The 21,579-nt window shown below is 41.9% G+C and overlaps 1 protein-coding gene across 6 annotated transcripts in view; it reads right to left on the bottom strand.

The window, feature by feature from the left end:
• Window positions 1-21,573, bottom strand: part of ASRGL1 (asparaginase like 1) — a 33,977-nt gene extending 12,404 nt beyond the window's left edge. For 3 of the 6 annotated variants that reach the window (XM_006016631.3, XM_025216967.1, XM_025216974.1), the window contains exons 1-4: window positions 20,115-21,573; window positions 18,545-18,742; window positions 10,174-10,316; window positions 5,152-5,306 (exon numbers count right to left, since the gene is read on the bottom strand). In XM_006016631.3, the coding sequence (XP_006016693.1) occupies window positions 5,152-5,306; window positions 10,174-10,316; window positions 18,545-18,731 (485 nt within the window). In that variant the 5' untranslated portion in view covers window positions 18,732-18,742; window positions 20,115-21,573. Of the gene's footprint in view, window positions 1-5,151; window positions 5,307-10,173; window positions 10,317-18,352; window positions 18,491-18,544; window positions 18,759-20,114 lie in introns of those variants that run through there. The other 3 variants (XM_025216979.1, XM_025216984.1, XM_014525315.2) reach the window with 3 other exon arrangements.
• Window positions 21,574-21,579: the final 6 nt, after the last annotated feature.

Genomic DNA, 21,579 nt, shown 5'->3' with positions numbered 1-21,579 from the left:
GGCACAATTCAGTCATCCTCCCCACACTTTTTTGTTTTTACAAAATCACAGTATTAACTTGGGGACAACACTCACCCAATAAGACAAAACAGAGTCATGGAGAACCAATCAGAGAGTAGTCTCTGTGGACTGCTGTAAGACCTACACTACCACATGCCTCTGGAGTAAAGACATATAGGTATTCCACTTATGAAACTATTTACATCAACATATGCTTGCACTCAACCCCCCCAAATTGTTCCCCATCAAATAGAAGTCAACCTACTTAGCATTTTTTTTAGCCACGGTCCTAAAATGCTCTGCACTATCTCCCTGTCCCCTATTAGTTAAACGCAACAAAGGCACATTACTTAGCTATACAGTAACTGGGGTTCTTTAATTTGTGTAGTCAATATACATTTCAATCCTGTTGTGTTTAGACCCTATGTTTTATGTGTCATAACCCAAAGGGTGTGATTTTTGTTTTGTGTGCTTCGGCACTGCTAAATTGTTTCCGCTAAATTACAGCTTCTTTGCACGGTGGAGTTTTCTGCTGCAAAAGAGAACCCCGGTGCAAGGGAGAATTTCCCGCCAATTTGAAGCTTTCTTTGCAGGGTGCATTTCTTTGTTGCAGCACAGAAATGCTCATTGCAAAGAGTTCCCGCCATTTGTATGCTAATTCGAGTCCCATTATTGGCCAGTTCTAAATTATTCACACGTGGCAGCTAGTGATTGGCTTGCTAGCCGTATAAAAGGCTTGAGTGGTTTCCGCCCAAGTTGGAGGACTCCACGAACAAGGGAGGAGGAGACTTCACGCTGTGTGAAGATCTCTAAGCGCTGCGGATCCTTACGGACCCAGCGCATTTCAAGCAGACAACAGAGGTCTGATCAGCCTCTGGCCTCTCCCCGTCGCCGATAGATTCCTAGACGTATCCCTTCCTGCGCGCAAAAGAACCGGACCCACGGAGCCTAGCAAACTTCATGCGAGTCCAGCTGGAACAACTGACATAGTTGTTCAGACGACCGGACTACCTCAGAGCACAAGTTCCACGGAGCCTAGCGAACTTCGTGTGAGTCTATTCAGAGCTCTTCTGTACGAGTACTTTCTTCGGTTGACACGACGGGCTCGCGTGTTTAGAGCCTTCAGCCGGATTGGGCTAGAGTTCACGAGTTTAGAACTCTTGTCCGCCTCTCTTCTTTCCTGTCTGTAACCGCAACTCAAGCAAGTTTTCCAGCCTGCACCGTGACCATCGGTGTAAGTAAACAATCTTTAAATCTACTGCTACGAGTCTGTGCCTAATTCTAGCTTGTCGCGCCCTCTCTCCGACCCCGCGTGCCTGGGCTGCTGGCCACAGCTCACGTGCAGCACGAAAAAGGGCCCGGCTCGTGACCGGCCCGCACATTATGAATAGCAGTGTTGACTGGAACTACACATGAACCTCAACTAGACTTATGCTTTTACACAGAAGGTCACAGCCACCCACACTCACTTTGTTCCTTCACTGCTGAATCTGGATGTTTTACGACTCTGAAATAGCAAGGATGGAGGGCAGATTTTGCAGTGTATGTACAAATTGCATCTCCAGTAACTCCAGATACAGTATAGGCAAGTAACTTATCCTTGAGCGTTTGTCCATAAATTACATTTCTGACTAAATATATTCCAGTGTTGGCCATTCAAAAGTAGCAACCTAAACCAAAAAGGTGGGTAGTGAAAGTCTTGATACAGAGGGATTTTCATATAGCATTGCCATAAGCAGCAAGTGATCTAAACGCTTCCATAACGGGGTAGAAATTCATGAAAATACATACAAATACAACTAAGTAACTACTTTGCACAGATCTAGAACAGAAATACTTCAAGGAAGATACCCAGGCCCTGCCAAATAAGCCCTAATCTGAACAGGGGAATACCAGGTAGCAAAGTCGTAAAAAGTCATAATGCAACCTGAAACTCACCTGTTGAACCTCTAGGTTTGTGCTGACTGTTCTTGCAGTAAGTGATACAAAAACAACATTTTTCTAGAAAACCCTAGTGTGTAGTTTTTTCTATATGGAAGTTTAGTAGTATACCTGCATTGCAGCGAAAGCAGTGAAGCAGACAGACCTACGCTATACGTTCCCTAACTTGGATACTGCTAGAAATAGGAGCTGCAGTAGCATGGATTAATCAGTGTGGATTAATCACTGAAGTATTGACTGCAGACTTGACCAGGTTCTGCAGCTCATGCTAAGTTCTGTGCAAGTGCAGATACCCTTCCAGCAGCACCCAAGCTACCCAGTTTAAAGACAGCAAAAACTGCAATCCTTGAGTTGTATACATCACCTGAGGCTCTATGGGCATTTGCACAGTTTAATTTCAACCCTCATTAGGATGAAGTCTGAGAAACAAATATGGAATAAAAAGAATCAATTACTTTGGGTAAGAATTTAAGATGTGGTTTGAACAACACACTAAATCTGGGAAATTCTGTAGGACAAAGTACCTCTCCAAGTTCTGAGGGATGCAATTCCTATGAAAAGAGAGAGGCCTCATAGTTAAATATAGTAGAAAACTGAATCTCACATTACTACCAGATTAATCATGGTAAGCTTCCCTGAAGTGAAGCCCTCTCAGTGACTAAAGCTCTAGTGAGGCCATACAAGAATCTCAGAGGCCATGTCCAGATGTCTGCCTGAGATATACTTAAACCAACCTTACATGCATTGTGTATGATTCGAGCGCACGTGTTTCAGCAGACTCAAAAAAATCCCTCACAACACAGTAAGAACTTGAAATGCGGCTGAATAAAAAGGTCAGCCATCATACGGAATCCACAAGAATCTTTGTAAGAGCCTTTACTGTTACAGAGAAGATCTTTCATTGGAAATTATTTAATTCTATTGAAAGCATAAATACTTTCCGTTCTTTAGATATATAGTGCTATGGAAGTATGAACCTTGTAAATCAAGAGTTGCAAACCAATCATGCTGAGCTAGATTTAGGAGTATGGATGCTAGGTGACCATACTAAATTTGAAATGTCAAAGGAATGCTAAAGTTTTTCAGACCCAGAATGAGAAGTTCCATTCTTCTTTGGCTGCTTACAGACGTTAAAATAAAATGTGCTTTACTGGAGCAGCACTGCGTTAGTTTGATTGGGCTCCGCAGCACCTGTACAGATTGGGTGCTTCAGCAGGGCTTTTTGGCACTTATATTTAATAGCTGATTCAATCAGCTATTAGATAAAAACACCAAAAAAAGCCCCAGTAAAGCACCCGACCTATACAGACATTGGGCGAGTCGGGTCCAATTAACACACTACCTCTTCTGGGCATGTGCTGGACTTGGCACAGGAGCACACTGAGTTTAAAGCAAAACAAAGGACAGGTTTTTTGTTGTGTTTTTTTTTTCAATATCTGCAAGCAACCTTGTTATTAAGAAGTACTGAAGTAGGATACACTGGCTTGAAACTAAAGAAGGACCCCTTCTCTTACTCAAAGAGGCAGAAGAGAAACTCAATGCAGTAAGTTTTTTGAGAGATGGGAGAATGGCTGGGTAAGGAAACAGAAACTGGGTGGAATATGATGGACTATCCAACTATGTCTATTCCTGAAAAATCAATGTTTAGGAGCTGTGTAGCAAGTGAAGTGTAGGTATGCAGAGGCAGATGTTCTTTTTTTGCAAGGTTTTTAGATGGCTCAAAAGAGCTCTGTTGATAGGAAGCGCCATCGCTGGTTTGTGGTGAAGACCTTTGGGAAATTAAGGGACTTAATTAGTTAGGCACTTACAGACTGGAACCTTTAAATGCTAGCTGTTTGATGCACCTTTATCATTGAAGTTCCCATAGAACAGGATGCTGAATCTACTGCTTTCAGAGCTGCTAGAAGTAACATCCTCACAATTAGCTGTCCTGAAATTGATAGTTTAACATCCTCTCTATTACAGACAATTTTTTCCAGGGTAAGTACATTTGTTTTTGTTTAAGACAACAAATAACAATAAAAAATGGTAATTTCATATGCTGAATTGAGTAACCAAAAAATAATGTACAGCCAAATAAATCCAGTCATTTTTATTTTTATGTCATTTTAATGTTGATAATTAGCCTGGAATTAGGTATGTGTCAAAATCTAATGCACTTTTAAAAATGACAAGAATTATTATATTTTTTTTAAGTTGAGAAAGAGGTAGGAGTCCACTATAAAGTTTGGCAAGGTTCATTAAGATCTTTTTGCCTGGAAATGCTACATATTTTGACACACTACTGGGGAAAATACCCACCTAGCTTATGAAAAAGCTCCTGAGTCTTTTTAATGTGAACTTCAGCCCACTTCAGTAAATTCTGGTAAGTCTTGAAAATGTCTGAGACCCAACACAGGAAACTATAGCTTCATCATGAATCCCTGAACACTATTAGTCTAAAGAAAAAAAAAATTATGCTGAATTACAGAAGTTGAAGTTATTATAAAGATAACAACTGGAACCAATAAATGGAAATGAAATCTCAATCAAGAGGGATTCCAGGCTTCATAGAAATCTAGAAACCTTCCAAGCACCATGTAGTAACAATAAATTAACAACACAATAAAATTAGCATTAGTCCTGGACTAGAGAATGTGAGAGTTAAAAGGTACTGACATGACCAGCAGTGAAGTACCCAATTTAAATTGCAGCTATATTGATGTTATCAGTACTGAAGGCAGTGCTACTACAGCAGCAGATATAGGCACACTTAGCACCACCACCATCTACTTAGTAAGGCACTGCAGTGCCAACATTCTGGTTGCAGACCATCGCAGAGTCCAAATGATAGATGAGTTAGTTCCTTTTTCTTTTTTTAAGTAGAGACTTTAAATGAGGATATTTGTAGAGTACTAATGCTTTCTCCCCAGAAGATCTTAGAACAGCAAAACTTACAAAAAAACTGAAGCTGAAGGTTTTAAAAATGGGTCTTGAGAGATAACCAAGCCTAAGCTTAAAGAACTTCCAGGACTGAGGAGGTGACCCACGTCTGTAGGTGGAGGGGGAAAGCTAGATTCAGACCAGATACTGGTTTCATCCAACCATCTAAAAATTCATGTGTAAGTGAGTGGTTTTGGAGAAGCATTAGAGAAACACTTACACATGGAACATTTCTTTTTGATACTGAAACTACACAAATCTTAGAAAATTAGCACTGTGAGTACTTACGTTTGAAACTTATGAGGATTAGAATCTGGCTCAAGGTTCTTCATCCATCTTTCCCTGGACCTTTCTGTTATGAGTTTCTCCCCTGGAATCTCAGGAACACCCATGGCCTTGGCAAAACATTGTGCTCCGTAATCAGTCAGCAACATGTGCTCGGTCTGATGGGGCCAGAAAATAAATGTGATTGTGCCTTGACTTACTGTGTACAGTTTTATGTAAACATCTCATTTACACAAAGGAAGTTCCGTTTTTAACATCCTGCTAAATAGGAAAATAAAGCATGAGTAAGATCTTAATCCTGTTTCCATTAAGTAGGAGAAAGCTTGAACTTCTTTGCCTATGTTTTTTCTGGTTGAACTACGAATTCCATTAAGCAGACACCAACAATTTAATTAACAGAATAATACTCTCTATTATGCAATACTTATTACAAGAGAAAAGGGACAAGACATTAATTCTTGCTGAAATAGGTAAGATTTATACACACACAGTGCTGCTAATGTGATTCTAGATATAATTTTTTAGCACTCTTCCAATCAACCAACAACACTTAGTTTATCTAAACATTGATTCGAACAGGTCACTGAAGGAATTTTAAAACTGCTTAACTGCAGATATTTTTTCCTCCATCCAAGTCTGGTTACAGCTTGTAAAGATTGCAATTATACTTCCAAATGTAATACTGCATTCAGATGATGCTCACAAATATTTGCTGGTCAACCTTGGCCCAGGTCCTCCTCATAGATATGCATATACTATTAATTTGATAATTAACTCAAATTTTCTTCCCATAATATTTGCATTTGGTGAAGGTCCAAGTACTGTTCCTGACTAAGTTAGGGCTTCCACTTCCTAATCCACTTAAACATAGCTTTTAATGATATTGAAGTCAACATGGCTAAAACAGTCTTAGAATTAAGTACATGTTTAAATATCTGATATGCCAGGGTCTAAATGAAGAGTTTAAAACCCTTTTCCCTCCTCCAACTTTCCCAATTCATATATTTGCTCAGTATAGCATGGAGTCACTCTGTTTTGCTACAAGCTCTGCAATTTTCTAGCAGGTTAAAGACTTGTTTAAATTTTAAAAAAAGAAAAAGAAAAAAGAAAAAAGGTGTTTTTTCTTCTCTTCTAAAAATGTCTAAATTCTTAAAATAGTTGTTCGGAACCAGTTGTTCTAAACCCAAGACATCCCTTGTAAGACGCCAGCTTTTATTTTTCCATGGTCAAAAAATGAGTGAAAGCTAATAAAGCGATTCTTCTGTTGCAAAGAACTCAGGAAGACCACAACAGGTCAGAATGAGACCAAGAAGGGGCTGGGTCTCTGAAACCATGGACAAATCTGATATATTACCAATTATATTAAATGATGTTACCAAACAAAATATTACATATCTATGCTGGGAGCATTTTAACATTTGTAGGGAAGGAGAAGAATAAAGCCAGTGTATTCTAACAAAGACAAAGTGTTCTTGCATTTGGAAGAAAGGTTTCTTTAGGCAATACTGCCCCACTCTGCCTTCATTATTAAACCACCAGCCAGCTGCAATCCAACACCTCAGAGTTATAGGAGGAAGGCAGACCCGTTTGTCTTTGTATTTGTGTATTTAAGAAGCCCACTCCATTACATCAACTCCATCTTTCAGTTAGTATAAGAAAAGCAACAAAAACCTCTTCGTTTTATTTATTTAAAAAGTGAACAGAAATTCTCTCAAGTCAACTTTACCGGAATGCCCAAGGTCACCTTAAGACACTCAAACTGAAGAATTATTTCATGCTTAGAAAACTTGTTATACACAACAGCTCTCCCTCCCCCATCAGGTTTTCTTAGTACACACTATTCGGGTGATGCCTTTATGTCCTTATACTACATTCTGAAACCAAGAAACTTTGCCATCATGTGAAATCACCACAATGGCTCATTCCTTTGAGCTAGTTTTTACTAGGACTACATGACAGGTTCTCTTTTTTCTTCAATATGTAGCACCTTGGTAATAGACTAATTATGTATTGATATCCAACAGCAGGTAACATATTGATGAAACACTGCTGGATATTAAAATAAAATAATAATAACATTGGGTATTCCCTGACCCAGTGGAGTTCACACATACACTATACAAAAATAACCGAAAATTATCATGTCTACCTTCTAAATAGACTTCTTAATTTTAGCTAATTTAGGGAACAGAATAATTCAGGCATTGGAATTTATATGCATGTCCAGCCTTCACTGGATCTTTGCCTGTCTGAATTTTTTTTTTCTTCCCTCTGCTTTGAGAGCCTAGGAGATATTTACCATTTACTTGCCCCACCACACACAAGAACCAGCCATACATCAGTGTTCTATTTCTGTCCATTACAAATAGAAATAATTTAACAGGAACTGCTTTCTAAAGGACTTCTTGGCTCAGTACATTAATGTACTAAGGCCTTCACCTCTAGAGACTTAAGCTGCCTTCCAGTAAGCCATAAGTGAGTTATTCTGGTACTCTTATTTTCATCCAAAATGTGGAAACCACTGTGGCACTTGGCAAAGTTTAGCCCAAAAGACAGTAAACTGATACCCATATGTACTGTAAGGACCCAAAAGTGTAGTTCTGGCCAGCAGATGGAGCCCAAAAACAGAAATGAAACAGAGATAATCACAAGCTGCCATTTTATTATTAAGGCTGCATTTCTTAAATTTAATAGATTTAGGCACCCAACTTCTATTGAAATCCCTTTGAAAGTCCTGCTCCCCCCCCCCCCCTTCATTTCCTATGGTTTTCAAGACAAATCCTAGTTCATACAAAGAAAAAATGTATATACATAAATAATATCAGACTCCTTTGGAAAAAGCAGCTAAAATTCTTATCTTCTATAAACAGAGTCCAATTAAAACAGTGTGTGTGATGTCAGAGTAGGTAGATTAGGTCAAAGTTAGATGAGTAAAATTCACCTTGGTGAGCTGCTATCCCACTAAGGTGCTCTGTTTAGTGAAGCTGTGTAGGATAGGTATTGTGAACAGAGCAGCCATTCTAGTGGCCTCTGAATCATCTTTGTACCACAGAGATGAGGTCTGCAAGGTATAGAAATGTGCTCATGGCCCAAAATTTCTGCTTAGAAAAATGGCAACAGTTAGTCTTCTGCTCAAATTGGAACAGTGACCAGCAGAGGGTGAGAGGTTGAGAATGCAAGGCACAGCTCTGCCATGTACCCAAAGTTTTCCATGTGAAGCTTGGTTAAGAGAAAACTGGACACAGAGGAACAGATTTCACCAAGAAATGAAAGAGCACATTTCTGCATGTTGTTACAGTTAAAATGTTAAAGTGTTTCATCTTGTCTACCCTACTTTTGCCAGGGCTATTAGGAGCATTTGTTGCATTATAAAAAAAAGTAAATAAATAAAAATAAAAATAAGAATGAACCTTGAGTAAATGACCAAGCAAAGGATTCTCAATCCAAAATTGTAAGACTTGTTTTCTGAGTGAATGAAATTGATGATGATGATGATGATGATAAAACACAGATTTCAGAGCACAGCTTTGTGGAGATTCCTAACACCTATCTTTCTACTGAGAACTGGAGTGGGAGTTCTCATGTCTTTAGACCTCCACTTCTCTATATTTCCAAAAACCCTTTCCAGACAAGTTTCTTGACCATCTATGGTTTAAAAACATAAATTCCATAAATAAAAGCATTTTTTGTGAAGTATAAACACAAAGAAACATTTTCTCTCTCGCTTATGTCACCTTTAAAGCAGTTAAAATTTTATATTAGCATGAAAAAATATATCCATTTATCTAGGTGAGCAAATTTTTACTACTTTTCAGCCACTGTAGAGCTTCAGTAGTATTATAGAATCAGAAAAATCGGGGTCGAAAGGGACCTTAGGAAGTTATCTAGTCCAACCATCTGCTCAAAGCAGGACCATCCCTAAGTAGATCATCCCAGCCAAGTCTTTGTCTAGCCATGTCTTAAAAATCTCCAAAAATGGAGATCCCACAACCTGTCTGGATAACTTGTTCCAGTGCTTTACTACCCTCCTAGTGAGAAAGTTTTTCCCCCAATATCTAACCTAAACTTCCCTGGCTGCAACTTGAGATCATGCTTCTTGTTATTTGCCACCACTAAGAACAGTCCATCTGCATCCTCTTTGAAACCACCCTTGAGGTAGTTGAAGGCTGCTATTAAATCCCCTCTCAGTCTTGTCTTCTCTAGACTAAAAAAGCTGAGTTCCCTCAGCCTCTCCTCGGAAGTCACGTGCCCCATGTATTATCAACAGTGTAAGCTACAGTTTAGACAGGATGCAAGCTCCTTCATTCATTGTATTATTTAACTCTAATTGTGTACAATGGCACACTACACACTAAAACTTGCCCAACAGTGGCCATATCGTTGCTAAAAAAACCGAGAAAAATTACTGATGTAAATGCACAGAAGGGACATGTTAATGGAGAGAAGACTGACTTGTAGCAGTTGTATGTTATTTCTAAATTCTCACTGTCATGAAGTACAAAATCATGGTGCTGGCCCTTCCAAGACAATCATCTACTTATGTCAGAAATTCTTAAATTAGAAGTGAAAAAGGCAATCTAGGACAATCCATTAAACCATGTAATACAGTCACTATTCAACTTTAGGGTTGTCTCCTACAATGCTTTCTCCACTATGTTGTCCAAACTTTTTCCTGCAGAGACAAGCAGGAGATCCGAGAGAAACAGTATTTGCAAATGTTGTTAATAGTCAAAACTTAAGTATTAGCTAAAGGAAAACTGAAAAGTACAGGCTAAGAAAAATATCGGTTTGGGAGAACCTTTTAAAATTCTGCATAAATATCAGCACATCAAAAAAAATGGAAAAACCTTTAAAAACAAAACAAAACAAAACAAACCCCAAACTTAACACTCATGCCCAGTCTCCAACACTACTACTGATTTCTTTCTCCATTCCAATTTAAAATACTACACAAACACCATAATCAGTGAGGTACATGGGATGAAGTCCTAAGGGACTTCTTATTCAAGTGAACTTTCAGCATACCTTTTCCATGACAAGACGAGCAAGCTTTATGGGGTTAGCGATACATTTAACAGCAGATACCGCTCCTGAGGCTAGATTTTTTCCATCCATGATAATGGCATCCATTTCTACTTCACCCTTTTGATTTAAAACAGATCCACAGCCTATAAACCAAAAGGAAAGGGGAAAAAAAGATGTAAAATGAAACATGGTGATTCAGTTTTAGTAGATTTTATTAGGCAAACTTATTTTCAGGTTTGTATTTTGTTTTGCTTTAACTTACAACATCCTGAATACCAAAAATTGGCAAGAATATTGGGCTCCTAGACATGTGCAGGGAGGCTGCTCTGATGTGCTGTAATTACAGAGCATTGGAGCAGACTTGATTAGTTGAGCCTACTGGATGGAGCATGGTAATTACCAGTGTCACGTGCATCAGCGTCCCCATGCTGAAAAATAGCAGCAGGGCCCATTAAACTAAAGCTCATTTGAAGAGCTTTAGTTCAAAGTGCCCCGCCACCATTTGTCAGTACGGGGACACTGACACACGTGATACTCTGGGTGCTTTAATTAGGATGGCTCTTGGAGCTGCACTAATTAAAATACCCCCTCCCACCCCCGCCTCCCAGAGCACATCTATAAAACGCCTACTGGTTGTAAACATGTAACCAAATAAAAGATCCAAAATAGGAGTTGTGCATGAAACTGTATACACTTGCAGCTGGAAATACAGTTTCTTGCTTCTAGAAAAGAAAAAATATGGAAGAGAGAAAAATGCTCCTGCTCAAACAGAAGTCATTAACACAGTTGTATTAGGATAACATATGGAACACTACAGCCCTGACACGCATCATATTTAGAATATGACTAAGATGTTAACTGTACAATAAACAGTAACCCTGCCACAAGTTAAAGCCAATTTAGGGTATGATAATATAGCCAAAGGCCACAAAGAAGTCTCACATATAAGATATAACATATTTGTGGCTCATTCTTATCACACTTTAAATTGAATGTGTGGCATTTTTAGGGAATAGACAGATCCATTTTAGGGAATAGACATGATAGACAGATCCAGCATGGGGTAGCCCCAGGATCTGGGATACAGCCACCCCTTGCCCAAGCAGGACTGTGCTGGGGGCAGCTTCAGGTCCTGGACCTAGCACCCCTGCTCAGTTCCCAGAGGCAGACGGGGCCGGGGGGGGGGTGCCAGCAGATGATGGGGTACAGAGAGCCTGACATCAGGAAGATCTCAGGCTCACTGCACCCTGGACCTTTAAAAGAGGACATGCAACTGGGAGCCTCAGCTGAACACTTTCTTTAAGTTCCCAGGGCATCCAGGGAAGCTACTCCCTATCTCCACATACTGCTTCAAACCAAATTAATAGCTTGTGTGCATGCTAAAGGGCAACACATGGATCCTGATAACAGGGCCTCCATGTGATGGCAGTTGGCAATCATGCAACTGGGGTTTGAGGAACTTTATGCCCCATCCCCAAAATAATGTGACTTGCTATGCAAGATGTGCATGGCAGGTTGCACAGTGTTCCTTAAACCCCAATCATGTGATTGCCTTAACATTTCCCAGCAAACTCAGTTATTATGATCCAATATTTAACTAGTGTAGGCATGAAGGTACCTATGAACATGCTCATCAGAGGCAGGGAAAGGAGGGGTGATGTTTTAATCAGAGTGGCTCCCAGCCAGCTGTTCTAATTAAAACGCCGCAGCAGCAGCATGTGTATTAAGCCCTCACACATTCAAAAATGGTCACAGGACGCTTTATCTAAACCTTATTCAATGAGGTTTACTTAAAGTGCCCCACATCCATTTTAAAACAAGTCTAATCCAATGCATTCTAATTAGAATGCGAAGGAGCACATGTATAGGCAACCAAAGGTATGAAGGGGAGTGATAAGACTGTTTTTATTCAGTGTCACCCTTTATCTCCACATTTTCTCCGCTTGTAAAATGCTGCAAAATCCACCAAATTACAGACTAAACTCACGAAATGATGAATTATGAGTTTAGTTTTGCCATCTCAGATTAGCTCATGTAAGATTTTAAAATCTATTGTGCCATGGCACCAAACCCAACACAGGTAGAAAGTCAGCAATATATAAATCCATTTTCTATTCTATAATGTAGTCATAAGCCTGAAGTTCTGTGAAATAGTCAGTCAGAAAGAGACATACAGACTTGAAAAGCAAACAATGACCTCCTGTGAGCATCGCAGCAGTTAAATGAACATGTTTTGTAACTATCAGTGTAAACTCTATGGCAAAGCCTTCCTTGAACTAATGATGAGATTGCATCATGTGAAATACAAGGCAATAATAATAAAAATAGCTCCTAATAGCTTGGATATTGCATTGTGAGTGATAGATAAGGTATAACTGATCACCATCTAAAGCAATACAAAAGCCTTGGGAACAGTGAAGAAACAAAATATGCAACTCATCTTTAAGAAAAAAAAAAAAAAAAGAATCAAACCCCAGTAGAAGCAAGCTAAGTTATCTGGTTTTCACTTTAGCTTTGCTAAAATTGTGGAAGAGAAGTTATTTTAAAACTAATATTTAAAGGAGGGTGGAAACTGGCATTTGTTATCCCACTGAAGCCAAAGTAATAGATACAAGTACCTAAATACAGGCTCTTAAATTAACATTTAGGCATCTAAGGCAAAGTGTCCCAATTTACAAAGCCTTGAGCATCTGCAAAAGTCACTTAACAGCACAGGACTGCAATGGCCTCTGGATTATCAAATTGTCTCCTCTGCAATTGCTGGCAAGCAATTACTAATCTCTATATTGAAGCTAGTCAGGTTGTACCTATGCTCTTCATCCTTCTTGAAAGGCTGGTCCAAAACTTCACTCCTCTGTTAGAAATTTCCATCTTAAATTTATAATCATGGCCAGTTTATATCTGTTTATTCTTGTGCAAACACTATTTGTTTGAGAACAGCTCTTTTCCCTACCTAGTATCCTCTTTACCTCTTCAATACATCAATATCTTACTCTCTTGGTCTTTTTTGCTAGCTTAACAAAACCAAGATCTCTGAGGCCATAAATATGTGATAAACCTATCGTGCCTGGCAGCAGTGCCCTCAAGCTTGCTACCCTGTTTCAGAAAGTGCAGCAGCATCTGGACAGACTGCAGGTGGGCTAATTAGCATGGTGGTCTGACAAGACCAGTTAGCCCAGCAACAACACCATGCAGACCCAGTTGCACTGCTTCCAGTTTAGAAGGCAACCTTCCTTGAGCAGCACAGTAGGCTTGAGGGGCTGCTGCCAGGCACAATCAGTTTACCATCTAGACTTGATATTAAGATCTCCACTTCTCTGATCCTAGCAGACATTATCTGCACCTGCTCCAGTTTGAATCCATTTTTCTTGAATACAGGTTATCAAAAATACCACTACATTTATTTGAAGCAGCGCAGAAAAAGTATAGCTGTTTTTGGCTCAGCTGTAAGGTAAGTGTAGGAAAGATAGTAAAAGACAAGGAAAAAAATCTAAGGGGCACCATGTAATTGGTTTGAAAGGTGTAAGACCATTTTTGGATGGGAAGGACTCATCCATTTTTGGATGGGTCCTCCCTGCTATTTATGGACTATGCTGTGTTTGAGCTCTGCATGGGTTGCAAAGACAGGAAGAGTAAATCCTGGTTGCACCAGGGTTGTGATCCTTGTAGTCACCAAGCATGAAGGCTAGGCTGGATAACAATGCTAACTGACACAGAGGTGGCAGCCTCTCCTTATCTCAGCCAACAAATATAGCTAATTTTTCTGACTCTTCTTTCAGAGTTGATGTCTCTGGAATTCACTACACCTCCTGAGCTCCTGCAAGAACAGGGAGACTTTTACTTACCTAACACTGATCTATAAAGCACAACTGAAACATGTTATCTGAAATCTACTTGGTATTCCCCCAACATGTCTTCCCCATCCCTCTTCTCTGCCTGCTAGTAATTCTCATGTTTTTCCATCCAACCTTACAATAAAACTGTTTTTTCTTTTATGGGGATGGTGGGTTTTAAAACAGTCATTGCCATCAGGCACCTCTTAACATGGGTTTCAGCTCAGTTTCTCCTGCTCACTGAGAACAGTTGTGTTTAATGAGTATTAAAACATGTGTGAATGTATATGTAAGTGATTACAAAATCTGCCATGTTCAGCAGGACAGTCAAAATTAGGCTGCATAGCTATTTCAGCTAGGCCTCAGGCCTACAACCTACAATCTTGTTAAAAGTCAGTCATTTCTTTATGAAGTAAATTATAAAACAGGGCACCAAATTCTAATTAAAGCAAATTAGAGTGAACATTCTTGAACAAAAGATTCATGACTAAAATATTCCAATTTATTCATTTAGAGCAGAAGAAAGATGATCTCTAGATTCAAACCATGAAAAGGGAAATTATATGCATGCCCTGTACTTTGTTTGTTAGTTAAATATCAAAATTGATAATGACAATCTTTTTGGCACAGGATAAGCTGAAGTCCTAGTAGCCATTTCCAATGGTTTGGTAAATTTGAAGGAACAGCTGCTGTAGTCATTAACTCAAAAGAAGCAACAGTTTATTGTTACAGTAACAATGGTGTAAGACAGAGTTCAGTCCACTGAAGCTAACAGGTATACTGATGTTCCAGAAAAAAATCCATTACCAATAGATTCCTAACCATGTGCTATAGCAGGGGTGGGCAAAATATGACCCACAAGCTGGATCCAGCCCACCAACAGGTTCAATCCAGCCTGTGGATAGACAGTTGCCAACTCACTGGATCTGGCCTGGGTGCAGCTGGCCAGTGCCTCTGGCTGCTGTGTGGTGGCAGGCAGGGAGGAATGCTTCTGCCCTGCATCAGCTTTTGATGTGGTGGCATCAGCTGTGGACCTGGATGGGACTTCCACTGCAGTGGGTGGGTAGCATCATCAGCTATGGATGCCACCGACAGGTTCAAGAGCCTGGACAAAGAACCTGCTGGCAGCACCCAGAGCTGACACCACCGGCCTCCTAATGCATTGGAAGCTCCTGCCTGGAGCCCCAACCTGAAACCTGCCAGCAGCATCAGCCGTGAACCCAGGCAGGAGCGTCTCCTGCACCGGGTAGGCAGGAGCGTCTCCATCCTTCCCTCCAGAACCCAGCTGAAGCTGTAGTTTGCCAGAAGCCCCAATGCTCAGCTGTGCACCCAGGCAGAAGCTTCTGCAGCACTGAGTATGCATCAGCATCAGCTGTGACACTGCCAGCAGGTTCCATGTCGGGGCTCTGGCACCTGCTAGCTGCATCCACACCTGATGCTGCCACTTGCTCAATGCAGCAGAAGCTCCTGCCTGGATCCACCACTGAGTGTTGGGGCTTCTGTTGAACTACAGCTTTAGTTGGAGTCTAGGAGGAGAGACAGAGAGTGAGAGCAAGAGGACAGAGACTGAGAGAGAGAAAAGAGTAAAAGCAAGAGGAGAGAGAGATGGCTGCAGCCATTAACAGGTCCCCAAAACTCATTAAGTGTACCTCCAGTCCAAATTGTCATAACCCAAAGGTATGATTTTGTGTGTGCTTCGGCACTAGAATTATTCCCTCTAAATTACAGCTTCGTTGCACGGTGGAGTTTTCTGCTGCAGAGGAGAACCCCGGTGCAAGGGAGAATTTCCCGCCAATTTGTAGCTTCCTTTGCAGGGTGCATTGCTCAAGTTACAAGAGAAATGCACGGTGCAAAGGAGTTCCCACCACCCGCATGCAGATTTGTGTCCCACTACTGGCTAGTTCTAAATTATTCCCATGTGGCGGCTAATGATTGGCCTGCTAGCCGTGTAAGAGGCTTGAGCGGTTTCCGCCCAAGCCGAAGAGGACTCCACATCCATCTCGTGGGGACTCTGGGTACACGGCAGGGTAATAGAAACCCTGTGTGAGATTCAGAGGAGTTTGGTGACCTGATCCATCGCCCACCTCTTTCTGTCTTCGAGCGATAATTTTATAAGATGTATCTACGAAGTTTCTATTTCGGTGGCGCGCTTGTCCAGGGCATCCGGAGCTCTGTTTCCGTGAAGCCTAGCAAACTCCACGTGGTCGTTCATGTTGCTTGAGTTGTGGTTACAGACAAAACAAGTTTTCCAGCCTGCACCGCAACCATCTTCGGTGTAAGTAAACAATCTTTAAATCTACCATTACGAGTCCGTGCCTAATTCTAGCGTGTCGCGCGTTCTCCCCGCCCCCGCGTGCCTAGGCTGCTGGCCACAGCCTGCGCAGAGCACAAAAAAGGGCCTGGCTCGCGCCCGGTCTGCACACAAATAATTGCCCACCCCCCTCCATAGTTTTACTGCATGTCAGAGTTAGCTAATACCACAATATAGTCTTAAATTGCTCTACCACAAAGATCATGGGCTATATGCTCCAGCACTGCAATCTACAAAATAAGTCCAAATCTCCTGAGTTTTCCTGTTCTGAAGAAAATTAAGCAACTTGGAAGTGCTTGTTACTGACTGTATGAAACTGATGTTTACAAAACTGAAATGAAGGCAAAGGTTATAAAAATATCCCCAGAGGAAAAGGTGGATGAATATTTTTTCCTGACAAAAATACTGTTCTACTATTTTCAATTTAGTTTTTCTCCATTCCAGTTGAACTCTAGAACAAGGTTCTCAGAAAAATCACAAAATAAAGGGATATGGAAATCTTGTGGTCAGCACAGAAGACCATTTCAAGTTATGTTCTTCTGACCAGTGAAATCAGCCAAGTCATTAAGTCTGCACCCCCCACAAAAAAGAAATGCCTCATAAAGTAGTACCTACATGCATTATTAAAGCAGTACCTATATTTGTATGCCCATGAGTAAAGATCAGTCACAGAAGGAACCCAGCTTCCAAAAGACTCCTTTGTCTGCACAAAGATTACACGTCTGAACAACTTTCTGTTCTGCAACTCTGCTTTTGATTTGTAACGTTGTACACAAAAATGCCTCAAGAAGCCACTCCTCATCTCACACTCTTAAGCTCAAACTTAAGAAGTTATACTAGAACTGCCTACATGTAAGCAACTGGACACTTAAGAGCATACAGAGATCTGAGAAGCATTAACAATGTGCCCAAATCAAAGTTCAGCTACTATGTAATACAAGCAAAAGAAATCTCTGAAGGCTGGGAAGACACAGAAACTGCTCGTGTGGAAAGGCAAGAAGAGTACAAATTAAAATAAGGAATACAAATCCAGGGCTAGTTAAATAACAGCCCCAATGCAAATGCAATGTTGACACACCTGCTCATTTAGCAAAATGGAACCAGAATCATGGGAAAGACGAGTCTCTAGAAGTTCCAGCCAAGTCAGTCACAAGTCAATACCATTTTAACTAGGGGTGCACCGACAGAGATTTTGGGGGCTCAGGGTGGGCAACGGTGGCACTGGGAGGGGGCTTCGCAGGGCAGGGCTGCAGCCACTCCAAAATTTGCCTTAGCTCTCCCCCCCAGCCCTGCTCCCAGAGCCACTGCCCGCCCCAAGTGCCCTAAACATACTTTGAAAAAAGAAATGCTAATTTCACTCAGTCTGAATAAGATGGGTTAAATGGGCTTGGTAGTAAGGGGGAAAAAATATCAGAAAGTACCATTGAAAGAGAGAGGTTCTTAGCAATCACTGCATTTGAAGAACTCATGAATCGCCTACTACAGAGGAGGCCAACTTTTTTTTGGCAGGAGCGCTACAAATTAGCCCCATACCCTCCCTGAGTGCCACTCTGATTCTTTCCCTTACCTGGTCTACTCCCTCCCCAGTCTGATGCTCTGATTTCTGTTCCCTGCTCTATCTACCATGTGCCACACACAAAGGCTGCCTGTGCCACTTATAGCATCAGTGCTGCAGGTTCCCCCCCCCCAATCCACTGCATAGGGCAGCATCAATAGTCTGGGGAGAAAAAAAACTGCTCAAACACTAGATACATGCCAAGCACCATTAAAAGACTAAGGCCCAAACTGCACCCATAATTATATTCAGATGAATTAAATGGGAATATAAAGCTTGTGCATGAATGTATAATTAATTCCTCAAGGCATAGGTGTCTTATTAAGTGTACAGTGCAAGAAAGGAGGAACATCTGCAGAATACCACTGCTGCAATACTGGAACAATGATGTAAATTAAAAAGAAAGAAACAAGATTAAGTCAGAAGGGAAAAAACAAACTCTTTTCGCTATGTGAATATACATGTGACTACAGTACATACCAGGCTTTTCTCTTGTGTAAGAAATAAAGCGTATTATGATGCCAAAATCCATCCCTTCAACCCAGTGCAGTCTGCATGTCCCTACTGCATCACACTGAAAAAGTGTATGCCATGAATAGACAAGGCAAAATATGTGACCTAGAATATAAACAAATTACATACTGTGATAACAGTCATGCGGTGAAAAATTACCTGCATTAAAATGTGGATCATCTTCCATTAATGCTACTGCTTGTTCAACTGCATCTAAGGCACTGCCTCCTTGTTTAAGGATACTGTAGCCTTTGAGTGCTGCTCTGATAACACCAGAACGACTTCCATCTTCTCGTTCTTTAAAGATGCGGCCAGCTCCACCATGCACCACAATAACAGGCTTCATACTGCCAAATCCTTTCCAATTATAGATGCACAAACACATTACTCAGAATTAACATTCTAAAACAACATACAAAGCAAAAAGTTTTAGCAAACACTCCCTTGTTCAGGATCCAGACCCAAAGCTAAAGTCAGCTAAGGCACTCAGTCTGGCATGCCCTAACTCCTCAAGCACTGATGGCAGCAAGAAGGTTTCATTTCAAAACATGGTGTAAAATCCAACCTATTTACTCAAGCACTTTGTAGGGAGGATAGGTTGAAGAGGGAGGGTTTAAAGGTCCATAGAAATTTGGTAGCTAACGACAGACCTGTAAAACTTCATGAAGGGAGAGAAAGATTTATTGGGAAAAAAATACATGTGGCTTAAGAAAGCTCGTGCATCTCATAATTAGTCTGTAAGGAGCAACACAGACCTTCCTGACTTAAGACTAACACAGCTACCTCTCTGTGCCTAGAGACAGTATTGTAGGCACACTACACACATGGAAGAAATAAGAGCTAGACAAACTAAAATTATATAGAAGAGGGGGAAAACAGAAAAATCTATCCTGGGAAAAATAAGATCATTTTAATATTTTAATCTGTAAACTCTCTGTTTTGCATTGTAATTGTGCATTTAACAAGTATATAAAACCCAAAACAGCAGGTACAAGCTGCTTGAATCATATGTTTAAGTGACAGTAAAATAAATGAGGTCATGACAATGCAACGCCTAAAATGGCTTTGTTGCAAGCTGTGCTCTCCCCCTCATTTAAGACTAAATACTCCCAGCTGGATTTATTCCTGCAACCCCCAGTCACTGCAATGACATGAAGCGATTGCAGTGTTGTTTTTTTAAACAAATATGAACTTTTTGATAAGCTTTAAAAATAAACAATTAATTAAATATATACAAATATTGAATTCTCACATGCCCATCTCTCTACTTATTTTAAGTAAGTGAGCCATGGCAAGAAATGCAGAAATTAAAAAGTTGGATTTCAATCCTGCTGGCCTTTCCTCATGTCAGGGAAGTAGTCGTATTTATGTGAATATACCAATTAAAACTGAAAGCAAGTAAACGCTACTGACAGAGGACTGGAGAAAAGCAGGGGTGGAAGGGATCTCACACCCTCATCTAGTTTCACCCCATGCTCAAGCCAGGATCATCTCCAATTAAGCCATCCTAGCCAGGTGTCTGTCCAAACTGCTGTTGAAAGTTTCCAGGGATGGAGATTCCACCTCTCTAGGCTGTCTGTTCCAATGCTTGACCATGCTCATGGTCAGAAAGTTCCTTCTAATCTCCAACCCAAATTTCTTCTGTTACAGCAAGGCCACTGCTCCTAGTCCCCTAGTCCTGTCCCCTAGGGCCAGAGAAAAACCCATCTCTGTCTTCTCTTTAACCTACCTTCTGTGTGTTATTAAGCTGCTATCACATTTCCTCTCAGTTGTCTCCTCTCCAGGCTAAATAGCCCTAGCTCACTCAGCCTCTCCTTTTAAGTCATACTCCCCAGGCCTCCAATCAGTTTTGTTGCTCTAAGGGCCAGGCTAGATCTAGACTCTGCTTGCAGTGTCAGCTGTTCTATTGCCTGGATTTCAAACCTTTCCCCTCTTAATGGTAAGCGCAACCTTTGCACTCAGTACAGAGCACAAGTTAATAACTGTTTCACTTTGACCAGAGGCAAAGGACTGCATAACTGATTTGCTTGCTGGTTTGGAACAAACCTGTTCCCAAGCTCCTCTGTGGCTGAGAACAAAAATGTCTCTGTCTTGAGGATCACATTTCCTATACATTCCCCTGTCTCCATCATTCCTTGGGAACAGGGGTGCTAAAGACATGGCCCACAGAACTGTATCATGAGCCAACAGATGTATTGCCATGCCTGCTGCCAGGCCTTGCTTTTTTCAGGTAGCCAGCAGCAGCTTCTGTCTGGCCCTGGGCTGAGTGCATGACTGCAGCCCACATTGCATAGAGGGTCCCGGGTCCTGTAGTACCTGCTCTGGACCCGCCTGCCCCAGCCACAATGACCAGCAGATGGGCAAAAGCTGCTGCTGGGCACCAGAAAAAAGTGGGACCTGGTGGCAGGAGCAGCAACCTCCCCCTCACTGCAGCCACCCAGAACCTGGCTCCACCCTGCTACCCCACCAGGTGCAGGGGACTGGGGCAACAGCAATGGGGAGGAGCCACAGGACAGCTCCTGTGTGGGGTCTGGCTGTCTGCAGTGAGGCGGCCATACCCGCCATCAGGTCCCACTTTTTCCTAACACCAGGTACAACAGCTTCTGCCTGGCTGCCACGGCTGTTCATCATAACTGGGGCAGGTGGGTCTGAAGCAGGTGCTGTGGGGATCCCAACCCCCCTCCCAGGGCCAGGGCCAGGTGCTGAGCCCAGAGCTCAGGCCCTGCCTGTGGGGGCCCATGCCAGTCTCCACGGGGCCCAGGCCTGTGGTGCAGCAGCTGGAAGGTGCCCCGCTGCTGGGGCTGCCATGAAATGGGAGCACGGGCACGCAGCCACGCCAGGCCTGCTGCCCCACGGGCGGGATGGCACCTGGGCTGGGCGGCACCTGCTGCGAGCCGGACAGTAGTGCATGGGCTGTATCTGCCCGCCCGACAGGGGCCCCTCAACGGTGACATGAGGGAGCAATAGTCTCAAACTGCAGCAAGGGACGTTTAGGTGAAATGAGGGAAAACGCTCCCAGGAGGAAGGCAGTGAAGCGGGGGAACAGGCTGCCCAGAGAGGTAGTGCCATCTCCATCCTTGCCGATACACACAGTCTCAGCTGTGGGTGTCCTGCTCCGAGCAGCGGGTGTCGAGGCCTCGGTGAACCCCCCCGCGCGGCCTCGGCGCTCAGCTTCCGGCAGCACGGGCGGGCCC

The sequence above is a fragment of the Alligator sinensis genome, unplaced genomic scaffold (genome assembly GCF_000455745.1).
Source record: "Alligator sinensis unplaced genomic scaffold, ASM45574v1 scaffold499_1, whole genome shotgun sequence".
NCBI lineage: Eukaryota > Metazoa > Chordata > Crocodylia > Alligatoridae > Alligator > Alligator sinensis.
Note: the sequence above shows the minus strand (reverse complement) of the source record. Positions and strands in the feature narration are given on the sequence as shown.